This window comes from Zeugodacus cucurbitae, chromosome 3 (assembly GCF_028554725.1).
Source record: "Zeugodacus cucurbitae isolate PBARC_wt_2022May chromosome 3, idZeuCucr1.2, whole genome shotgun sequence".
Lineage (NCBI taxonomy): Eukaryota > Metazoa > Arthropoda > Insecta > Diptera > Tephritidae > Zeugodacus > Zeugodacus cucurbitae.
Genome location: NC_071668.1, coordinates 368,045 through 390,195, shown reverse-complemented (window position 1 = coordinate 390,195; position 22,151 = coordinate 368,045). Strand labels below are relative to the sequence as shown.

Genomic DNA, 22,151 nt, shown 5'->3' with positions numbered 1-22,151 from the left:
AATATTAAAGTTAATTTGAACATATGTGTGTATGTATGTATACAATCTTACATGAACACTAAGAGCAGAGCCCACACTAAGTCCAATGCTTTGTCCTACAAGAGCTGTAAGGAACACTATCGTGAAGTACAAAGCGAATCGCGTTAAATCCATAGGTTGTCCAGTCAGATAGTACGTGGGAAATATGAAGAGACTCGTGCATATAATTTGTATTGGTATATCGGCCAAAGTAATCGCAATATAATATGCTCGAAGTGAATACCAACGATTGAAATGTTCTCGAGAAACTATGGGAAACTCTAGAGGAACTGAAAATTTGAAATATAATGAGTTTTTATTTAAATATACATATGTACGTTGCTCTTTACATTTCGTTAGGATCGAAGAGAAGGCACAGAACATGATGAACATTATTGTATAGAAAGCATAACGAAAAATATTCATTGCATTCGCTGCATCATTTCCAATGTCATAGTAAAGGAAGCCGATAAGCAGCGCTACGCCGAAATGAATACTGAATCGCAGAGTTGTAAGTGAATTATCACGCCAAAGAAGCAGAAAAGTACGTCTTAACAAAACCGCTAATTGACGGTAAAACGGTGTAGCATAAACATTGTCACGTTTACAAAGATGTCCGGTATCGATTGACATTCTCGATTTCCTCGGTTTGGATAATTTACTATCAGTACAAGATTGATACTGTTGCTCTTTGGTATGTGTGTACGTGTGGGAGACGCGGGATGTCCATTCTTCAACGGGTTTCAATGGCACATTAGTACTAGTTGTTGACTTTGCATCTGCTGTCGAAAAGGATAAAGAATGATTGGCCAATCGATATCCAGTATTACGACCGTTTTGTATTTTCTCAATAAGCCGTTGATTATTTGGACCATAATCGTTTGTTCCTATTTCCATAACTATTAAGAATGTGAGATTATTAATTAATTAATGGGTTAATAACTTCTGTAGTAAAACTTACGAAAATCGCAAGGATTGTACGATTGTGGACAGTATAAACCATTCTCCGCTAGAAAGGGAACCAAATTATCTGTTCTACCTGCATATATGCAGGAGCCCTCTGCAATTGCGAACAGATGATCAATCATTCGAAATGCTATTCCGCTGGGCTGATGAATTGTGCATATGATGGTACGTCCCTCCATCGCCAGAGTTTTCAATAGAGAAATACACTGATTAGATGTAGAGCTGTCCAGGCCACTGAATATTTAGAATCACCGAGAAGTAGTTATTATCTTCGAATTTTTAAGAAAGTATTTTTTAAATTGATCAAACACATTTTCGAAAAATGATTTTATTCAACTGTTTAAGTTAAGTATGGTAAATTTTTTTCCTAATCTAAGAGAGTGGTTGTGGGTCTTTGACCAAGAAACTATTTAACAACATGTTCATTTATATTATTATCATTTTATATACATAGTTTACAATACTTACTAATTTAAATACATATATAATTATTTACCTCGTTGGTTCATCTAATATTAAAACAGGTGGGTTATTCACAATTTCCAGTGAAATCGCCAATCGTTTCTTCTGGCCACCCGATAAATCGCCAGTCCTCGTATTGAGCGACTCAAGTAAACCCATAGCCTTCAGAATTTTCAACACCTAGTAGTTTGAAATATATCTGAACATATGACTAAATGTTATGGAAATAATTTAAATATCATATGTACCCGTTCACGTTTTTGCATCGCGTTCATCTGTGGCCCGATTTTAAGGTTAGCAGCGAAATTCATTGCCTCCTTAACGGTAAGAAAAGGCTGCAGTGTGGTATCCTGAGTGATGAAGGCTACATTTGGTTTGTATGTTTTTACGTCACGGGGATTACCGTTGATCCGTATATCTCCCGAAAAGCCATATAGCCTGCAAATAGAAGATAGATGTGTATTTAGAGAAATTATCCATTTAAAAATATTAATTTTTATTACGTATATGATGAGAGAATATTGAGCAGTGTGCTCTTGCCGGCACCAGATGGACCTACGACTGCACTGAGTTCACCGGAACGGAATTCTCCCGTCAAACCATTGAGTACCTGCTTATCTCCTGAAAAGACCCAAACAAATAATTTCCAATTTAAAATAACTCTGATATGGGCCAAATTAAATAAATATTAATAAATAAATATGGTTCTAATGTGGAGTTTATGTGATAATAATAAAAATTGATGTATCATGAACTGAGTTTACGTGAAAAATTTGTGGGTGTGACACGAACACGTCGACCTTTGTGTACAAGTTTCCCTTTCGGTCTATTTTGTCTTTGCAATATCTAAAAAATTGAAGTTTAAAGCTAAAAGAAGCGTACTCTCGATATATTCAAAACTTTGATAGTCGATTTTTGTACGTTTTGTTAACTCTATGACAATATTCTGCACATAATTGTATGATTTTTATGTTTATCTAGGGAATTATTTTAAATTAGTGGGTTTAGTACAAATTCGTATGTAATGAGTACAAAGACCACTGATTACTTGTCTTATCACAACTATATTTTCAGAATTGAAATGCTAAATTGACCACTCTTATGAGTTTGCTGATTAAAAGTAGTTTCTGGTAATCAGACTTGCTGTAAATTTAACGGATTATAATCCAATAGATTAATAAATACTTGTACACTAATCGTGTCTCTATTTTAACTGCTTCAAGGGATAGATTAATAAAGAGCCAAAATTCAAATACTTTGTAGTTTTTGTAGACTTAATCAGCCTGGTCTGTAATACATCGATTTATAATTATACTCGTACGTATACAAGAATAAGTCACACCAGATTCGGTAATTACATAAATATTTGTCAAAGACTGACTAAACATTAAATTAATTGTGAGAAATCAATCAAGGATACACCAATCATTATGTAGTATTGGTTATTTCCCAACTAATTATACATATGAACAACTACTTATGTATGTATATGCTCGTGCTGTGAATTATGATTAATGTGAGATTTCAAATCAACGCCAACCAGGACACAAAATAAGTAAGCAGTTCTCTGCTGACAATGAAACCTAAACAACAATAAATATGGGAATCGAATCGGTTTCTTATCCTAACCTCATTTTAACAATTACAAAGAAAACTTATCATTCCAACAACATGTAGTTTCGTATTTGATCAACGACAACTCAAAAGATTAATACATTAACCTCTTTAAGCCGTTAAACTAATGAGCTCCCTCTATTACAACTTTTAAACACACAAATTGTATCTGAATGAAAATATTATTAAATATTAGATATTTATGAATATTCTAGTTAGCTTTCAGCTGTTTCCATTAGGTATACTATGCACAAAAAATGTTTTAAACAAGAACTATGTATAACAAAGGAGTATATATCGGAAAAACTACATATAGTTCGGTTTTCAAAATATCACAAACGTATGTCTTTTTCTTGCTTTTATTCACACTGCTTGTTATGGCTGGCAGCACCTTTATTAATATTATATTATTTAATTTGGAAACCATGTTGTATGTGCATGTTGCTTGTCTAACTTTTCAAGCGAGTTATAACTTAACTGTTTCAACAGCCATTTCAATAATTATTGACTTTACGTACGTCATCGTTCACATGACTAATAGGTACAAACAGGTCCACACATAGTAAAATATAAATACATAACTATTAATTTGGAAATAACTGTATTCTGACACCAAGTGCAGATATTGAACAGGTGTTCATTATCTCTATTCTACGAGTTTATCAGTATCTAGCACCTGTGCAGACTAAATGTGTGCAATTGGGTGACTATACTCGCATATCAATCCCTCATTAACAATTATGGTCGGTACTACGGAAAAGGTTTGCGTTTTTGAACGATAAATGATTAATACTAGAAGCATTTTATATATGTAGTATAATAACATTCTACACTTTCTTTTATCCGAAGAATGCAAAGAATTATTCGTTTTAAGTATCCTATGATGGAAATATTTGGCGCTCAAGGTTATATTCATATACGAATGTGTTTACTAGAGTGTGTGGTTCTAAGTCATGTAGGCGTGTTCGCTAGATTCATGACAAGTGCAATAATGGGTAGACAGTTGATTTCAATTAAGTGAGTCTTCCGTTCGCTTACTACACGAAAATCCACAGATCATTCAACTACATACTAAGTTTTGCATGTACAACAAACATATGAAGGGCAACCATATGTATATTTATGTGTAGACGTATGTATATGCTTAAGCGAAGCCTATTCAAAAATTATTAAATATAATTGATTGCGATGAAAAGAACTTCTTCAATATGCGTTTACAATTGCTTTTCAAAATTAATGCAGATTTGGATTTGCGAATTTCTCAAACCCCGGACACTTACATTAAAAACAATAAGTGTCGGAAAATATACCAGCTTCAATAAACTGTGAAGTCCTACCAAACAGACAATATGTGTATGATATTACAAGAGTTCATTACGACAAAAGCAGTATAAAGATTTGTTTTTATTTTTATTTAAACTTAAATCCGGGCTAAAAATAATTATTTCATTAAAGCTAATGAGTTCCAAATGTTGAGTTCAACAATCTCTCGAAGTGGACAACTCCTTCCATTTCAATACATTTCGCGAACATCCGTTAAAGTTAAAGAGAAATAAAAAGAATTGAACTCTTATGCGCTCATTGAAAATGTATATTTAGCCAAAACACAAAAATTATTTAATATATTAATTAAGGAAAGACGATGTTATAGAGCGCATACACACACATTTACACTAAAATACTAACACATTCAGTGTTCGATTAAAACCGATTGGTACTTTTTAGAACAAAAGTGGATGTACAATATGAATTGTTGTGAAGTATTTAGTAATATTTTAAAACATCGCCGTTTACATAAATTGATATAAACACTTGTATTACTAACCTCTTTTAAATAATCCGGTCTTAACTCCATAGCAAATATTTTCAAAACTTATGTTTAGAGATTTGACTTGCTTCGAGTATTCGGGAGATAGTGATGTGGTTGCTTCCCCCGAAGGTATGTTTTCATATGGAGGAGGCTGAAGATTTTTACTTGCTGCAGAACATCCAACATTCGAAAGTGTTTCGTTGCAAGTATCGGCAATCTGGCTTTCAAAGGACTCGATTTTCGAAAGTTGTCTACTTATTGATTTGCTGTCCAAACAATACGTTTTATGGCAATCGTACTTACATACTGCTGGTGGCATTGTAGTCTTTGGTGTTGTCGGGTTGGTTTCTGTGGTTGGTATTTCACCCATCGCTGACTCTGAAATCGCCTTTCCGAGTTTTATGCAACCTTGTTTATCACGTGGGGTAGTACGTTCATTTGTATTTATATTATTTGTGCTTTTGCTGTTACTTTTGCTCAAATTGAAGTTGTTGTCTTCGGTGTCAGTTTTCTTTGCGGTTTGCAGACTGTTTGTACTATAAGAAACTTCGATTGCGGAAAGCAATCCAAAGTTTATGTTCGGTGTACACATTTTAGTGATCCGGGTTTTATTTTTGAACTTTTAAGTTTTTTGTTTGACGAGCTATTAACTTTTGTTATTCAAATTTAATTACCTTAATTGTACAAGCTAATTTGTTCAAGTTTTACGTGTCTCCAATATAACGTACAAACATACTCTTATAATATGTTAAAGCTTTCTAAAAAAACGTAATTCCAAAATCGTACATTTAAAAATTATGAGCAATTTAATTACGTTATTATCGTTTTAATGTACTATCTTTTAATGCTTACACAGCTAGAAGCTGTGGCTAAAAATGTTTTTCTTGTTCATGCAGGTCAATTGCTAAACTCCATAACAAATGATATTATAGGCTCGGAGTTATCACAAACATTTAAAATGGACAATTGCGGTTAATAAAAATATGAAAACTACATTAATTTGCTTACTTTTAGAATTGTCATATTCGTATAATACACGGCAAGATTCTATAGTTTCAAATTCGTCAAAATTTTGCATTCTATGGGCTCGTTTAACATATACATAGTACATACATACATATACATGTATATAGAATAATTAAGCTCATATCCGTCTTACAATTGTCAATGAAATTTAATAAATTAAAACTTATTTTATATACACGAACAATCAGACAAATTAATTTTTTTTTTGTGGTTTCACAATTTTCATTTTTGTTTATTATCATTGCACTTCGCTTTCACTGCAACTACGTAAAGTGCATTTGTAGTCTTTGTTTTGATTATATGCGTCGTACTTTGGCTTTTACATGGTTTATTTATGGGTTTTGTTTTTCCATTGCAGTCTCACATACAACACCAGTAGTGAACAGCTGAGTTGTAAGGGGCGAGTTTTTATGTTTTTTATGTTTTTTAGCGTCGGAGGTTATTTAAGACCGCGTTCTCACTCGTAATCAGTAGTTAGTTTCATGCATATCACTTTATGCAATTTTGCATTTGACACTCTTATTTCCACAATCAATCTCTCTTGAAATACAAATGTAAGAGTGTTCTCTCAATGAAACTATGCAGAAGAAGGGGATTATAAACACTATCAGTCGTACAGCATAACCCGATTAAATTGAACTCCACAAAATAAAGATACAAATGCACATACCCATTCCTTTATGTCGAAATTGAAAAATGCATCCCAACATGTAATATAAAAATATCTTCAGACAGACAAGAAAACATATCAAATCAAATCCCATCTCCTGACTTGAAGACATGCACAAATGTAAGAAGAGTTTACTGTAGACATGTACATACATATGTGTGTGTGTATTAAATAATGCCACTTGAAGTCTAAGCTCTCAACAATTAACTCTATTTGTTTTCTTTTTTTGTGCCTCTCCGCCCGCAAAAACTGAATTGCCTAAAACGTCATCTGCGGAAGAATAGCTCAATTTCAGTGTTGCGAGAGCTTGTCAATGAGAATTTCTATTTGCATATAATTTAGTAGTGTATAATTCATTATATCCCCACGCCCGTCACTTGTTTCTTCTGCTTTATTGGCATATGCCCCATATACCTATTATTATTACTTTAGTTGTTACATGTTATTTGTACTTGTTATATACTTAGTTATAGAGAACATGAAGAATACTTTTTAAAATATTAGCATTTCATATTGTAATCATGTTAATAAAGTACTAAGAGATAAACTTTTGAACTATATGTATCAAGCTATGCACATATGTACATGTGTATGTATGTGTATGTGTGTATGGTCTAATTGCAAATACGGCGAACATGAAAATATATTTGCTTAAACCAGTCCATAGACCCCTTTCGACGGCCAAAAAGCTGTAAGCAACTGATTTGAAGGTTTCTTAATTATTTGCCTTAAATTGCGATCGTCTTGTGCTCTTCTCATAGTTGATTGCTAATACCGCTTATAGTACTCGCATTAGGCATCTCTCGCTGTCTATCACTTGAAAGGTTTCAACAAAGAAAGTGCTATGATTATGTTCGTATGTATGTCTACAAGGCGAAGTGGTCTATTTGGTTTTGCCTTCTGCCCACAGAAACATATGGGAATGATCTTTAGTACATATGCGACTCTTAGGTACACAATCTATATTATTGCTTGTATGTATTTATGTATTTATGTATCTATGTACATATGGATGAGTGCTTATCAAAATTTCCATCCAGCAACACATTGCCTGATATTTCAAATATTTCGTAGGCATAAAAGTCTAATCTCTCAACATAAATATGTATGTATGTATGTAGGAATAATATGTCATTGTACATATGTACATACATATGCACGGATTCTTATGTCTTCATAAGTAAGATGCACTTTTTTATCGCTTTACCGGCAAATTGTAATTTACACATTAAATACACATGTTCCCATATGTAAATACACCTAGTACTACCTATTTCGTACCATTTCTAGCCTAACAAAAGGCAAGCACTCACAAAATATATGTATATATTGTTGTTATGTTGTTATGTATTCACAAATTTTTTTATGTATTGTGATTTTTCTATATTTAATCAAATGTAATAAGTTTTGTATTTAGCCCAAACTTTAAACGGAAATTATATTTTTTAGCACTTTATTGCATTTGCGGAATAAGAATTTGGATGTTTGTTTCTTAAACAACGAAATACATATTGAAACGTGTAAACTTTTATATAGTTGTATTTGCACGCGAGATTGCAAAGGTTTCGCGCGTTTACCCGTGTGATAAGAAGTGTTTATCTTAAAACGTTCAATTTAGCTTTTCTTAGAACAATTTTCATAATTTTGTTTTTTAATGCACAACTTTTCTAAAATCAAAGCAAAATACCTTTAACAAACATTTATAGCAAATGTTCTATGCGAGGTTTAGTCGCGGCCTGCAAGCGAACACGTTCAACGAAATTTCACAGACTGATATGAGTAAGCGGTGAAATCCACCAGAATGCTAGCAGTCAACTACCCCTGAATACAGCCGAGGCAGCTTTAGCAAACACTCATCTAAATACGAATATTCATATGCACTCGTTTTTATATGCATGTATGTATGTATGTATATATTATACGTAAACTGCCAGATACGAATATACATTCTCAGTACATTCAAAATCAGTGTTGCCGTTAACCACTTTTCCCTTTTTCATTCAAACATTGACAGCCATTTATTAATATATCATTTATCTTACTAGATAAAAATTCAAATACAAATTCGCAAAATTACTGTTGCTTCTTGAGTTTTTTCTTTGCATTTTTATAAATATGTAATATATTATATATATTTGAGCTGGCAGATTTAAAATAAATCTTCCGGGGCTAAATCTAAAATTTAAACTTTTACAATGGCCTAAAATGCGCCCATATGAAGAGAACGAATATAATCAGTTAGATCTCTTCGACTCTTTGTTGGTGTTGCGGCGCTGTAAATTAGTGCTTCCTCTCTTCTCTCGCAGTTCTCATATTATGGTTGTTAGGTTTTTCGTTTATCAGTATTTAGTATTATGTGTACTATGGCTGCATTTGTACTAATTATTATTACTTAGACTACACATTTGTTGATCAATTTACTCGATAAGAAACTATTTTACAATAAATGATTAAGACATACATTAAATACATTTAGATCAATATGTTCAACCACCCACATGTTATATGTTCTGGTGCTGTTATTTAAGTAGCTAAAAAGCTGTGCAATTACACAAGAAGAAGTTAGAGGAGTAAGTAAGTCAATGTGCACATTAGAGTGAAAGCCCACTGTGGGGATAGACATCTTTGTTTAGACCAGATTAAGGACGACTAGTTCGAAAACATTCCTTTAAATTCGTAACAGTTAGGATCGGAGTGACTGTCGTCTACCATCATTCCACCTAAACACTCGCTCTTCCTTACTTATTGTGAGTAATGTATGTACATACGAGTGGTTGATTTTGTAAACAGACGGAATGTATGTTCAAGGACTGACGCCCAACTTATGATTACTTTATCTTATCTGTTTCTTTATCTTGCTAGTCTCGGCCCTAAAGTAAATACTACTATATGTTCAAATTTGATAATACTCATTTGCGATTGAAGTTGCAGAGCTTATTTTGACAAATCGGTTATGGGTTACAGCTGAAAAATTCACATATGTTTACATAGTTTGATAAGAAATAAATAATATTTATAATAAATAATAATACATACATGAATACTTCCGCAAAGTAAATGTTAATTCTGTTTTGCTTTGATCTCTAATTTGAACCATGAAAACTTAAAAAAGCTTAAAAAAGTAAAAGCTGGTGCAATAAGCCTATAAATATGCTCTTATTTTTGTTGAGTATTTCCTGTCTACTGTACTATATGTTTAAAAAGAACTTTAGCACACGAATTAATGATTTACTTGACAATCCATATTTAGATAACACTCCTAACTCCAAATACCGATCGCTTCTTCTTCTTTCTCTAAAATCAACACGAATATATGATTATATACACATGTACATATGTATGTATGTATCAGAAATATACTAAAAGTGGGTTCAGCTCCACTTCATGCTAAAATCTCTGTGATCTGTAAAATAACTGTAAACAGTTAACAGTTTTATCCTTAACCCGGCACTGCCCAGAACTTTTTTCGTTTAAAATTTTTCTGAAATGAAGTACACCTATGTTTTTTGACCGCCTGAGCAGGAAAATGTCTGTTTTACGATTCATGAATTCATTATTCATTATATAACTTAAAAAATGCGAAAAACCAGCGTAGTTTTTAGTTTTATAGCGTAATTTCAAGTTATTTATGAAAATATAGTAATAAATTTTACTTTATCATATGGTGCTCGTGGCTATTTCGGGTTAATCTGCAGTTGATCGTTTATTCATTTCCGACCGAATATAAATAAACTTCCTATTTACCTAGGTTATGTTAGTATGTATATACGTCATAAAGATTTTACAAAATTTTTGTCGAAATTAGTTAATAATGTAGAAATTTGAGTTCAAAATCGGTGTTGCAATGATAAGGTTTAGGGTCTATACGGTTCTCAATTTTAAATAAAAGTAATGTTGGTGGCTTTTAATGTTCATACAATGTTTTTATTACATGTTTCTTAAGCTGAATATAATTTATTTGTGAATCATACATCTCTGGTATTATTTGTACAGTTATAATATCGACCTACATTTTGCACAAATCGTTTACATCTAATTTTCGATAGTATAAAATCTTAATAAATAATGTTTTGGGATTAAAAAAGTTAACTATCATTCGAGTTTTTTGGTAGCTTTTTTTTAGTAAAATTGGCAAGTTTCAGCGAATTAAATTCGATAAGGATAAAATTTGATCGTATATGCTGTACAAATGTAAAAATTTAACTTCCAATCTTTCGACAGACAATGTTTTAAATATGTAATACTATAAATTTTGCTAAAATTTTGTTTTAGATCTACTAAATTAACCATACGTACAAAAACTCTTATCTACTACATTTGCATACAACTTTAAAATTGTTTGCTTTTGTTTGCATATGAAATTATTATGAGACAAAAGAAAGTGATTAAGATGATCTAAAGGTCTTTAAAGCTCATATAATTAAAAACCATAATCCCCTTACGACATAGTAAATCTGTATGTATGAATGTAGTTGCTACTACTTATAAGTGCATAACAATATTAACATTTATTATTATTTGGTTTATTTACTTAAACTAGTAATCTTTGTATTTGGTTCATTAACGTTTGTTCAGTTTGTGCCAGAGCGTTATTAGGGTAAGTATATGCATAACGACAATCACGGCAACCATCAGCGTGACACAGTCCGCCATATTTACATCTGAGATCATCATGTAATTAAGAAATACTTTAGGACTTCGAAAATGGCAATACATTGCAGTATCGGGGCATGTTAGGAACGGGCGTTCCAGGCCATAAATGGCATTAAGTGCTCCATGGAAGCCTGCTCGAAAATAACTGATATGCCACATCCAGCGAAAGATAGGCGTGATGTCGATGTATCGCGTGCAGAATCCAAACACCGAAAACAACACTGCCAAAATGGGACCCAAGAAAACAGCCAACTACGTGAAAGTTTAACGTAATAATGTAATATTTCGCATTATAATTTTTTTATCATAAATTAATGTAAAGGCATCAGTACGAAACAAGAAACTTAAATCTTACCTTGGTAGGTAGCGTTGCTCCGACAAAGAAGCCCCAAGCTTGAGCACTTAGTGTGGCTAAAACGGCCAATATAACGAAGTAATATATCCGAAAGCACTCGTCTGTGTTGTTTCCAGTTAGGTAAACGCTTATGGCCATATAAATCACTGCGCAAATACTCTGTAAATTTATTTTGTAATTTTCATTCGTTTATTTAAGTACAACATTGTAAATACATACTCGTGTATATGTTTGTATATAAAATAAGAGTGTGGTAGCTAGTTAGAGGCTCGAGGGAGGGCGCCAACTAACGCCAATTTTGAGCCATAATTATTAATATTAAAAAATTATGTCCCAAAACACATTAATATTTTCTCTATAAAGCATTCTTTAATCAATTAATCTTAAGTTGTTCGATTGTATCTCTACTAAACAATGAAAACACTGGTAGCCATTTCAGTTGCAATAAGCATAAAGATACACACGTTTTGACTCATGTTGACTTCTACCGGGAATTGAACAAACGATCTGCTGGCGTCGCCATAGCATTCTTTATGTATGTATGTATGTATGCAGGTCGATGTGAGAAAGTTTATTGACACTAAAGGCGAGCATCAAAACAAATAATAAGAAAATACGTACGTAAATAGTTAAAATATATACATAGGACACACATACATGCCTATGTAAGGAAATATGTATGCCGATACTGTGAAATGCTAAATACGAACAGAAAACTACCGGCTTCGATTTTTTTATTTGTGGTATTAAATTCTCAAACTAGTTGTTAGTAGACATGATTTATGCATACTCGTACGAATATGTATATGTTTAAATTTCTCACCTGGAATGGTACTTCAAAAGACAGCATCGATAAAAAGTACGGAGTTAGGCCGTACCATCGGTTGAAATGTTCTCGGGTCAACATTCCGATTTCCAAGGGAACTATTGAATACGAGAAATTTGTGACAATTTCAATTTGTTATTAAATAATTTAATTACAATGTCTACTTAATACATTTACATCTATGGATAATATTAATATTATTAATTAAAATTATAAATAATAAATTACTTCACTATTGGTTAAAGATCATATTATACATATGTATGTATATTTAGAAATCACTCCCCTTCTTGTGTAGATGAAATTTATCATACAAGATAAATATGCATAAATGCTTCGACGAATTATAATTTTTTTCTAAGGTTAATCCCCCTGTTCATTGAAACCTATTTATGCAGAAAGTGTCGATTAATTGATTTTCCAAGTATTCCGTTGATTTATTTGCCAAGTTAATTTATTTTTAAGAAATACTAGATATATATAACCGTACAACTCATTTATTAGTTTTATAAGAACAAATCGGTAGTGAATGTAATTCATTGAAACATGTTTTCCAATTACTGTATACTGATATTAAATACCTGTCGCATTTGTTAAACACTTTGTTCACCTACTACTTAAATATAATATGCAGAAACGTGCGAAGTTAAATAAATACAAAATAAAATAAAAACGCATTACTTACATGTTAGCACCACGGCCATTTTGCCAGTGTAAACTAAAAGTAGAATTGTACCATACAAATAGACGTAGTTGCCGAGCACAGTGGTCGCTTTGTCGCCGACATTCATATACAAGTAGCCAAATACCAGGCCAATTACAATGTGTGACATCAACCGGGCCAACAACAAGAACTGCAAAAACAAAAAAATTAAAAATGAAAAGCTCAATTTAGATAAACAGTTAGCGGTCTATCTCTGACAAATGCCGCAAATGCAAGTACTCGTATGGTTCATGAGTGGTGCTATAGAGTTATTTGTAAAAACAAAACACGATAAAGAAGTATGACCGTTTAATGAAAATGGTCAAAAATTAAAAGGCTGCAAACTTGGCTGTGGTAACCAGTAGCCAGTCACTCATGCAAAAGTGTGTTAAGGTTGTTGGTCGGTTGTTGTAATGAAGTGGTGTGCAACTAACTTGCAGATTGTGGGTAATAAGATTTTCGCATGCTCATATACAAACATACATTCAACACAAACATTCATACATATTCCAAGGTATGACTATTATTGTGAAGTTTAGTTGTTAGACACGAGTAGGTTAATGTATGTAAGTATACATACATCCGTACACAAATAATACATATGTACATATGTTGAGTATAATACTAAGCTTTCCGAAATCGTCGTGTTATATACTCAAAGATATAAATAATTTATGTTGGAATTAATTTTTTTGTACTTCAGGTTTTTTAAGAGGAATTAACGATAAACAAAATTGCTGTTTATATGTACATTCATATATATGTATATGAGTACATGAATACGTAAATGTGTCTGCACTTATTCACATTTTGATTGCCATCAAATTTTTTAATGGATTGTTCTGTAAATTAAGTTGTTAACTGTTTATTTTTTTACCTAATTACCTGCGCTGCTTCAATACTTTTAATTAAAAAATATGTAAACTCGTTATTCATGACAAATATAATGAAATTTCGTTGGATTAGTTAAAACCAAAGACTCTATTTATGTCTATATATATAAATGTATGTCTTTATAGACCGTCTGAAAATCAGTTGCGACGGAGCTATGCTTTGAAACCGTTTGAAGTCGGTGATTGGCAATAAAAGTATATACATATGTATAATGAATGCAACTGAGTTGTCTATTGTGTAAAAGATATTAAATTTCCGCTGAAAAAATATAACATACCATTTTTAAATACCTTTTAAATTCTATTACATTTTCTACTGAGTCAAACACTTTTCAAAACAGTTAATGTCAAAAAACTGTCATATTCGGTTACTCATGATTTACATACAATGATGGATAGACCTTGTTTTAATATTACATAAAGTTTAATATTACATAAAGTATGTTGTAAGTTAATTAGTAATTAAGCCAGTAAAACATAGCGAATATTCGTATAAATTGCAGTTGCATATGTTTTGTACAATACTGTATACATTTAAATGTAAATTTCGAAAAAGTACTCAATTATTATATAAGAGAAGCAAAATAAAATTTAATTATTGCTTAATTGCACTTCATAATTTTGAATACAACCTATTTTAATAGCTCAAGATATTATGAATGCTTATATATTTATATAGCAATAGTTGTTGTTTATTAAAAAAAACGAATAAGTACTATAACAACTGAATAAAACGTTACACTTACATAATTCCGTCGAGCGCATATGAAAATTCGATTCAGAAGCAGAAAATACTGCATTATAAATGATGCTTGCTCGGTGTGTAAGGCTTTATAGGCCGCATAACGTCGGCTATTACTTTTCGCACGCCCGGCTGAGCAACCGTCATCATCTGTATCATCACACTTTGCTCTTTTGTCGGCTTTGGCATTGAGCGATTTCACCTCCTCCAAAGCCACGTCATCCGCGGCGGGTTTAACGTAGTCGAAAGCTGTAAGTTTCGACATGACGTTTGGGAAACGTTTCAAGTTGCTAGCGATTTTTCTGCACGCGTCATTACCTACAAACATAGATGTTAACGTGTGAAATTGATTATCATAGCGGTTTACTTGTTCATAATGGAGGTTAAAAAAATCGAAAATAAATGCTTGCACATGGCAAGGTGTGCAATTATTCAGTTGTAATGTTTCAAGAATATTCGACTTTTGCCGAACTTTAGCAAATAAAGGTATGTGTGTATGTATCTTACCTTTGATATGAGATAGCAAGTGTTCCACATTTATTTGTTGGTTATCTGCATCTTCGTGATACTTTTTATTTGCTGCATTTATGAGTTTCACCAAATCGCGATCGTGTTCGCCTACAGCAACTTCCAGCACTAAGAAATATTAAATAGTTTTATTTTTGTTATCGTCTAATATGGAATATCATACTAGTTTACAACAAAAAATAATAACTTAAACAAAAAAAGTCCAAATGTTTGACCTTGTGGGTTGCTCTTAACACAAATGGAAATATAAAATAACAACTTTAAATGACTTACGAAAATCCGCTGGGTTATGATAACTTGGACACACCAGATCCTGTCCTTCTAGGAACGGTATAAGCTCTCTTACTGGCCCTTGGTAGATACAATTTCCGTCAACAACAGTGTACAGCTTGTCGAACATCTCGAATATCAATGCGCTCGGTTGATGGATGGTACACACTATGGTATGGCCCAGAGAGGCCAACTTTTTTAGTAGTGACACACATTGACTGCATGACGAACTATCCAAGCCTCTGAAAAGATGTATGAACAGTTATTAGAGTTTCACCTCATTTCAGGTACAGCGATTTAAGTTCATTTTGATAGTTTCGAACCTTCAGCCACACACGAAAAAGTAGATATTTTAAAACACTTTACCGCACAGTACAGTTTTGAAATGATGGTCCTACGAAATGCGAATACCCGAAAAACCTTTTTTTTTCATTTTTCTCATAGGCAAAATGAACGCCTCTATTACGTTCATATAGTTATTTATGCATGCCATACATATGTATTTACAGATAAATCGTCTGACATTTGCATGGACTAGGTGAGCCCTTTGAATGCGCAATGCGAAACATGCAATCAATAACAATCAAGTACTCGTATATACATATTTAAAATTCATCGAATGCTAATGAAAATGCAAGCGAACAAAATGGTCATTTTAATGCGCTATGTCATGTTTGGATTGCACTTGGCTGTTTTGGAAAAGCATTTAGTTCAAAGTCGGTACTTCTTAGAAGCAACTTATACTCCTATATAACATGATTTATGACATTTGTATGTGTCTATATGTGTGTTAAATGTCTACCATACTATAATCGAGATTTTGCAATTCCACATCGACCTTCGTCCTTTGATACCACTCTATAAGACATCGGAGGTGCGGCATTACAAAAAGTACCAACTTTGTTTCTATTAATATTAATATTCAATTTATGTAGGCTCGATCATCATCTGAATCATTAAATATCGAATGATATACAAATTATATCGCGCACATTATAAGATTATGACTCATCAGTTCACTTCGATTTACACCCACAAAATTAATTTTTGATAAGGCATTTCTCTCGTTGGAACGTGATAAAGTTTTTAAACATCATTATTATATATTAAACATTATATGTGTATGTATATAGCAACAGATATTGACAAATGAATATGCATAAGCATTGTAACAAAAACTCGAAAAAATTCTATGTAGGAAACGTATTAACAATATTCTAATAAGATACAATGTATGTACATATATTTCAATTGAAAAGGGATCAATATTCATCGTTTTCATAATACAAAACCAATATATGAACTGATACATATGTAAATATGTACGTATTTAATTATATCCCAGCCATATAGAGTTATTTTAGTTGTTGAGACAGCACAGGCTTTTATGGTAATTCAAGTATACCATAAGAATATCCTGAGCCTATTATATTCTAAGTACATTTCATTTACGCTCATTATTTAACAATTCGCAATATTTCAAAATAAAGGGTTATCTCATCTCTTATTTATTTACACTAGTAAATGAATAGTATTTACATAAAGATTGCGGATTTGTGTATGCTTTTCTATATTTTATATACATATCTACATATGTATGCGTAAGTATATTCCGAAGTATCAGAGTGCACTTATGATTAGGAATATTTATTTATACGCTAAGGCAAAATGACTGATTATGGATGACATTGGCGTGTAGCTTCCGTTAATTTTTGCAAAAGTTGTGACTAAACGTGTACGAGATTATAAAATAAACCTTCAATCGAATCATTCATTTCATAATAATTTGCTTGAGCAAAACACTATCATGAAATTAGTGCACAACTAAAATTCACCCAGTACACAATTTACTCAATTATTCAGGCTCTTACTCGTTGCCGTGTTTTTTTAATGATATAATAATAATAGATATAATAATATACATACATATGTATGTGTGTGCCAACAGGCATTTAAATACCGTACCTATAATACTAAAATGATTTGGAATGTTGTTTTTGCCCGATGACTGCTACTGATTGTTCAATATGCCTGGCTGCATGCATATCATATCAATACAAAACAAATATCGAACTCCTATTTTCCATTGCGCAAATTAAATTTTGACTGCTGACAGTACTTTTATATTATATTATTTATTGTAGTAAGTATGTACAAATGTACTTATACATGTGTATGCATATATGTAAGTGTTGATATATATGGGGAGTATCATAGTATAAGTATTATAGAGTAAGACTAATAATAAAAAATAAATACTCACGTTGTTGGCTCGTCCAAAAACAAAACAGGAGGGTTACTAATCAACTCAAGCGCAATGGCCAGACGTTTCTTTTGACCGCCAGACAACTTCCCCGCAAATACATTGTACCGATGCTCCAGGCCCAGCAGAGCCAAAATATGTTTGATCTGTAAGATATGTATGATAATAGCAATGATAACAGTTATATAATTTAGATATGGGTTGTAGCTAAGCATACATGCATTCTTATATGACACTTACAATATATGAAATCAATAAGTTATGACGTAACACAACTTGCGTGACTTTAATTTAAATACGCTCAATTATAAGTACAATTAAGTAAACATTCATCCATATAAATTATAAATCTTAGCGGTGTAAGATCATACATATGGAACTAACCAAGTTCTGTTTGTATTCCTTGGAGGTACTGAATCCCAACTTCAGATGTGCGGCCAACATCATTGTTTCACCAATAGTCATCAGAGGCCTCAACAAGTCATCTTGATGTATATAACAAGAAAGTTCTCGAAAGCTGGGAGAGTTTGTTGAAATGGGGTCACCGTTAACGCGTATTGTACCGGTCACACCAGTGGCTCTGTAAACAACAGACATTTACTAAATTTTAATGCGAACTTAATTAGCATGTTGCGAGAGCGTTTGCGTGCCTGGCTATGTAATGTACTGTATACAACATTATTATCACATTATTGTGACAAGGTTGTCATTTGCTTTACTTAGGTTTTTATCTGCAGTCTTGAAAGTAATAACAAAACGCAGTCAACGCCATCCACAGTTCAATAAACTCAATGGAAAATCTGTACACAAGTTCATTTCTCATGTATGTACATATGTATATATGTATGTATCTACGCGTAGCTTAATCTGCAAACCCCTTTGTAACTTATTATCTGCTGGAGCTAATAAATTTTAAAATCAAGGTTGCCTTTATTTTACTTCCGATTGAGGTTCAGTTGCAGTTGAATAGTGCCCACACTGTTAGGTTAGGTTAGGTTTAAATACTACCCAGAAAGACTCTACTCAAAGATCAATGTGTAATATTACTCATTGTCTCAAAGCACTAGCTAATCCATAAAATTTTCTATTAAATCCGCCCACATTTACACAGAGTGAATATATTACTAGTAATGGTTTACTAGTAAAAGGAAAAAAAATCGAATACATTTAAATTATTAGAAGTATGAACCAACCCTCTTATGAAATGATAATTTTATTATTAAGTGGAGCTCGGGTTCACTTAGCCTTTCTTACTTGATTAATTGTTGTATTAAATAAATTTTAACTTGATTTTTACAAATACACAAGCTCTTACAAGCGCTTAGACACAATCAATTTAATTAAATATTGCCGATATTTGTCTTCGCGGTTCATAGAGATCAGAAAATACTACATGAAACTTATTTGTGTAAATGAACTATTCATATAATTGACAAATAATTACTATGTTTTTAAAAATACCCACCTAAAGCCTGTCATTACATTAAGTAATGTACTCTTTCCAGAGCCTGACGGACCCATTATGGCGGTAAGTTCCCCAGCTCGGAATGCACCGTTAATACCATGTAAAATCTCTTTTGTCACTAAAACGTGCGAAAAAACACAAAAAACAAAAACAAATTTTACTATTGTATAGCTTAATTATTGTACGAATTTATATGAATTGTATAAATGTATGTATTATAAGGAGCTAAAGTTTTTTTCTACTCAATAGACTCACCAAATTTTCTTTCATGAAAATTAAACTTTCGCACTGTGTATTTAACATTTTCAAATTCGATATCAATCTGTTTGCAAAGGTCAAAATTTGATTCCCAGTTGTCATAGTTACTCGGTTTGTACAGAACGTTGCTCGTGGTACTAGGATTCACACAAACGGATGATTTGTCGATTGACGTTTCCGAGTTGGCAGTATTGGAACAGCAATTAATGCCCGCTACGCATGCATCAGTAGGCTTCACATCCTGTATCACAGTCATTTTTGGTTTTTTATCATTAACATTCGATGAAGGTACAGCTGTAAAGAGAGATATTGAAAATAAAAATTAAATCTTAATCACTGACATATTTCGAAATTATAGTATGACGATCCTTTAGGCCTGAAGCTTCACTCCAAATACAAATATGTAAATACATATAGCTAATAGTTTTCATGGAGCTCTACATATTGTTTCGGACCTATTGTAGATATTATCCAATAAGTTAGATTTTCTGCTGAATAAATCGTGCACGCAGTTATTTTACCCCATACATTATAACCCCAATTATAGCTAATTGGTGGAAATGGTGGGCCTCCTTTAAATGTTGCGTGTTTGTTACATATGCACAATTATACCTTTTAGATTCATACACATGCATATACATATATATATTGATTAGAAGTGTCTTCATAATTTGATGAACTACGAGTTATTCGAATATGAGTATATCTCACAAACTTCATAGCGTTCTTTGCCAAGTGGAGCACAGGAGAAACAAATATATAAATTTTTTCATATTTTGTACGCCTATTGAATTTAAAATATCATACAAACCTATGACATAAACAAGTGCACGTGTACCCATGCACTTATGAACAAGTTGTTAAGTTCTATAACATTTGTAAGCAATTTTCTTTTCACATGACGACTGAAGCTTTCAACATGTTGTCTAATGTGTCAAATGTCAGCTTATATGTACATACGGACGTATAATATAACTGTAGATGCCGTGCATGTAGTAGTACATGTTATTTAAATTTTAAATTCTATTATTCTATGATGTGTTAATTCCTAAACTAAAGAATAAGGAATAATTGCAATACGATAGTGATTAAACATATTTGTTTAATATTATATTCAATATAATTAAAGGATAATTATAATAAACTAATACTGTACATGTGCATATGTACATACATGCATACGTATATCTAAATAGTAACGTCTTTTGATATTACATATCCAAGAGAAAAATTAAATCTAAAACTGATTTGAAAATATTTTATAAAATGCCATTTGAATAAGAATCTAAAGAATTATTGAATTAGTTGTTCCACTTTTGGTTTTTTTTTACTACACCTTATCGGAGAAATAAATGTACATACGAGCATGCGTCTACACACATACATATGTATAAATTTGTTATTAATTTTTGGTCGTGCACATGTCTACATATCAATGACAATACTAACAAATTGTAGCAAATGAAATGAAATAGGTCAGTGTCTGTTGATAACTTAAAAAACAAAATAAATAAATACAAGGAGCATGCTATTTATTAGTGAAAATAAATATAAAGAAAACTAACCTAACGAAATACCTACTATATTTATTTGTTTATTTCTTTTAGTTCATTACATTAATTTCCAAATTAAACTAATAAATTAGTTAAATATGTGAATACAGATGCCTACATCTCTGCTAACATATGCATATTCAATATTTACATCTCTCATAGATATTCAGTTACATTTTGCTTTAGTAACACATAATATCTATGTATATCGTTTATATATGGTTGTAAATAAAATGTAATACTTTCACTATCCTTACTCCCAATAATTTACTCATCGCCAACAATTTCTTTTGATGTCTTCCATTGCTTCGCAACCATTACAACAACAATTAACTTTTGGCTTCCATACTTTTTAATTAAAGTTGAATTTAATATCACAAAATGTTCTATATGATATTTTTTTTTCAAACCCAGGACCTGTTGAGTGCGCTACTAACCGCTACCTCACTACCACTGCGCATACGTGTGTGTGTGTACGCATGTACACATGTATCTGCATATAATATGTGCATATAGTCCAATATAAATGTCACATAAGATAACTAACCTTTTATTTTGTTCTGTTTTTGCTCCTGTTTTTGTTTTCTCTTGCGTTAAGGTTATTAGGTCTTTTCACTTGCTTATTTATAGATATTGCACTCGTTGTTGATGCGATTCTTTGGAATATGTATACAAACTATATATTTTATTTGGATATTTATTGATCCTTATTTTGTAATTAGACTTGGCTTGACTCGATACTATGGTTTGGCCTTTTTCACATTCACTACATTTATTTTGTTCACTTGTGTACTCATTGTTTATACATTTTAATCGAAATTATCATGATTTTTACTTTATTCGAATTTCTCCAGCATAACAATGCTTCCCACAATTATTTAATCACACTGATCCCCTTGAACTCAATTCTTTGGATTTAAGTTTGCAATCGAAATGTACGAAATGTTTGTGCTTTTATTCGATTTCTTCCGTTCAATTCTGTACACTTTAAAATATATTAGTTCAATAAAATTCAACAGTTGCTCGACACAACCACCGTATTAAATATGTTAACACTCCGTTTGCTTTTACTAGAC

General features: G+C 32.0%; 1 protein-coding gene and 1 long non-coding RNA gene across 2 annotated transcripts in view; both read right to left on the bottom strand.

The window, feature by feature from the left end:
* The window catches only part of LOC105209627 (ABC transporter G family member 5), a 26,759-nt gene extending 4,608 nt beyond the window's left edge, over positions 1 to 22,151 (bottom strand). Inside the window, exons 1-19 of the mRNA XM_054226464.1 lie at positions 21,623 to 22,151; positions 19,520 to 19,816; positions 19,265 to 19,382; positions 18,184 to 18,379; positions 17,800 to 17,945; positions 15,540 to 15,778; positions 15,246 to 15,374; positions 14,743 to 15,056; positions 13,086 to 13,254; positions 12,398 to 12,498; positions 11,575 to 11,733; positions 11,130 to 11,471; positions 4,886 to 5,489; positions 1,950 to 2,067; positions 1,695 to 1,884; positions 1,481 to 1,626; positions 980 to 1,218; positions 369 to 917; positions 52 to 308 (exon numbers count right to left, since the gene is read on the bottom strand). Coding sequence (XP_054082439.1) covers positions 52 to 308; positions 369 to 917; positions 980 to 1,218; positions 1,481 to 1,626; positions 1,695 to 1,884; positions 1,950 to 2,067; positions 4,886 to 5,489; positions 11,130 to 11,471; positions 11,575 to 11,733; positions 12,398 to 12,498; positions 13,086 to 13,254; positions 14,743 to 15,056; positions 15,246 to 15,374; positions 15,540 to 15,778; positions 17,800 to 17,945; positions 18,184 to 18,379; positions 19,265 to 19,382; positions 19,520 to 19,778 — 4,275 coding nt within the window. The 5' untranslated portion in view covers positions 19,779 to 19,816; positions 21,623 to 22,151. The remainder of the gene's footprint in view (positions 1 to 51; positions 309 to 368; positions 918 to 979; positions 1,219 to 1,480; positions 1,627 to 1,694; positions 1,885 to 1,949; positions 2,068 to 4,885; positions 5,490 to 11,129; positions 11,472 to 11,574; positions 11,734 to 12,397; positions 12,499 to 13,085; positions 13,255 to 14,742; positions 15,057 to 15,245; positions 15,375 to 15,539; positions 15,779 to 17,799; positions 17,946 to 18,183; positions 18,380 to 19,264; positions 19,383 to 19,519; positions 19,817 to 21,622) is intronic.
* On the bottom strand, positions 6,041 to 9,599 carry LOC128920252 (uncharacterized). Its single transcript, XR_008470361.1, has 2 exons — positions 8,254 to 9,599; positions 6,041 to 6,473 (listed from the first exon to the last, which is right to left on the bottom strand). It is a non-coding gene; the product is annotated as an uncharacterized LOC128920252 (long non-coding RNA).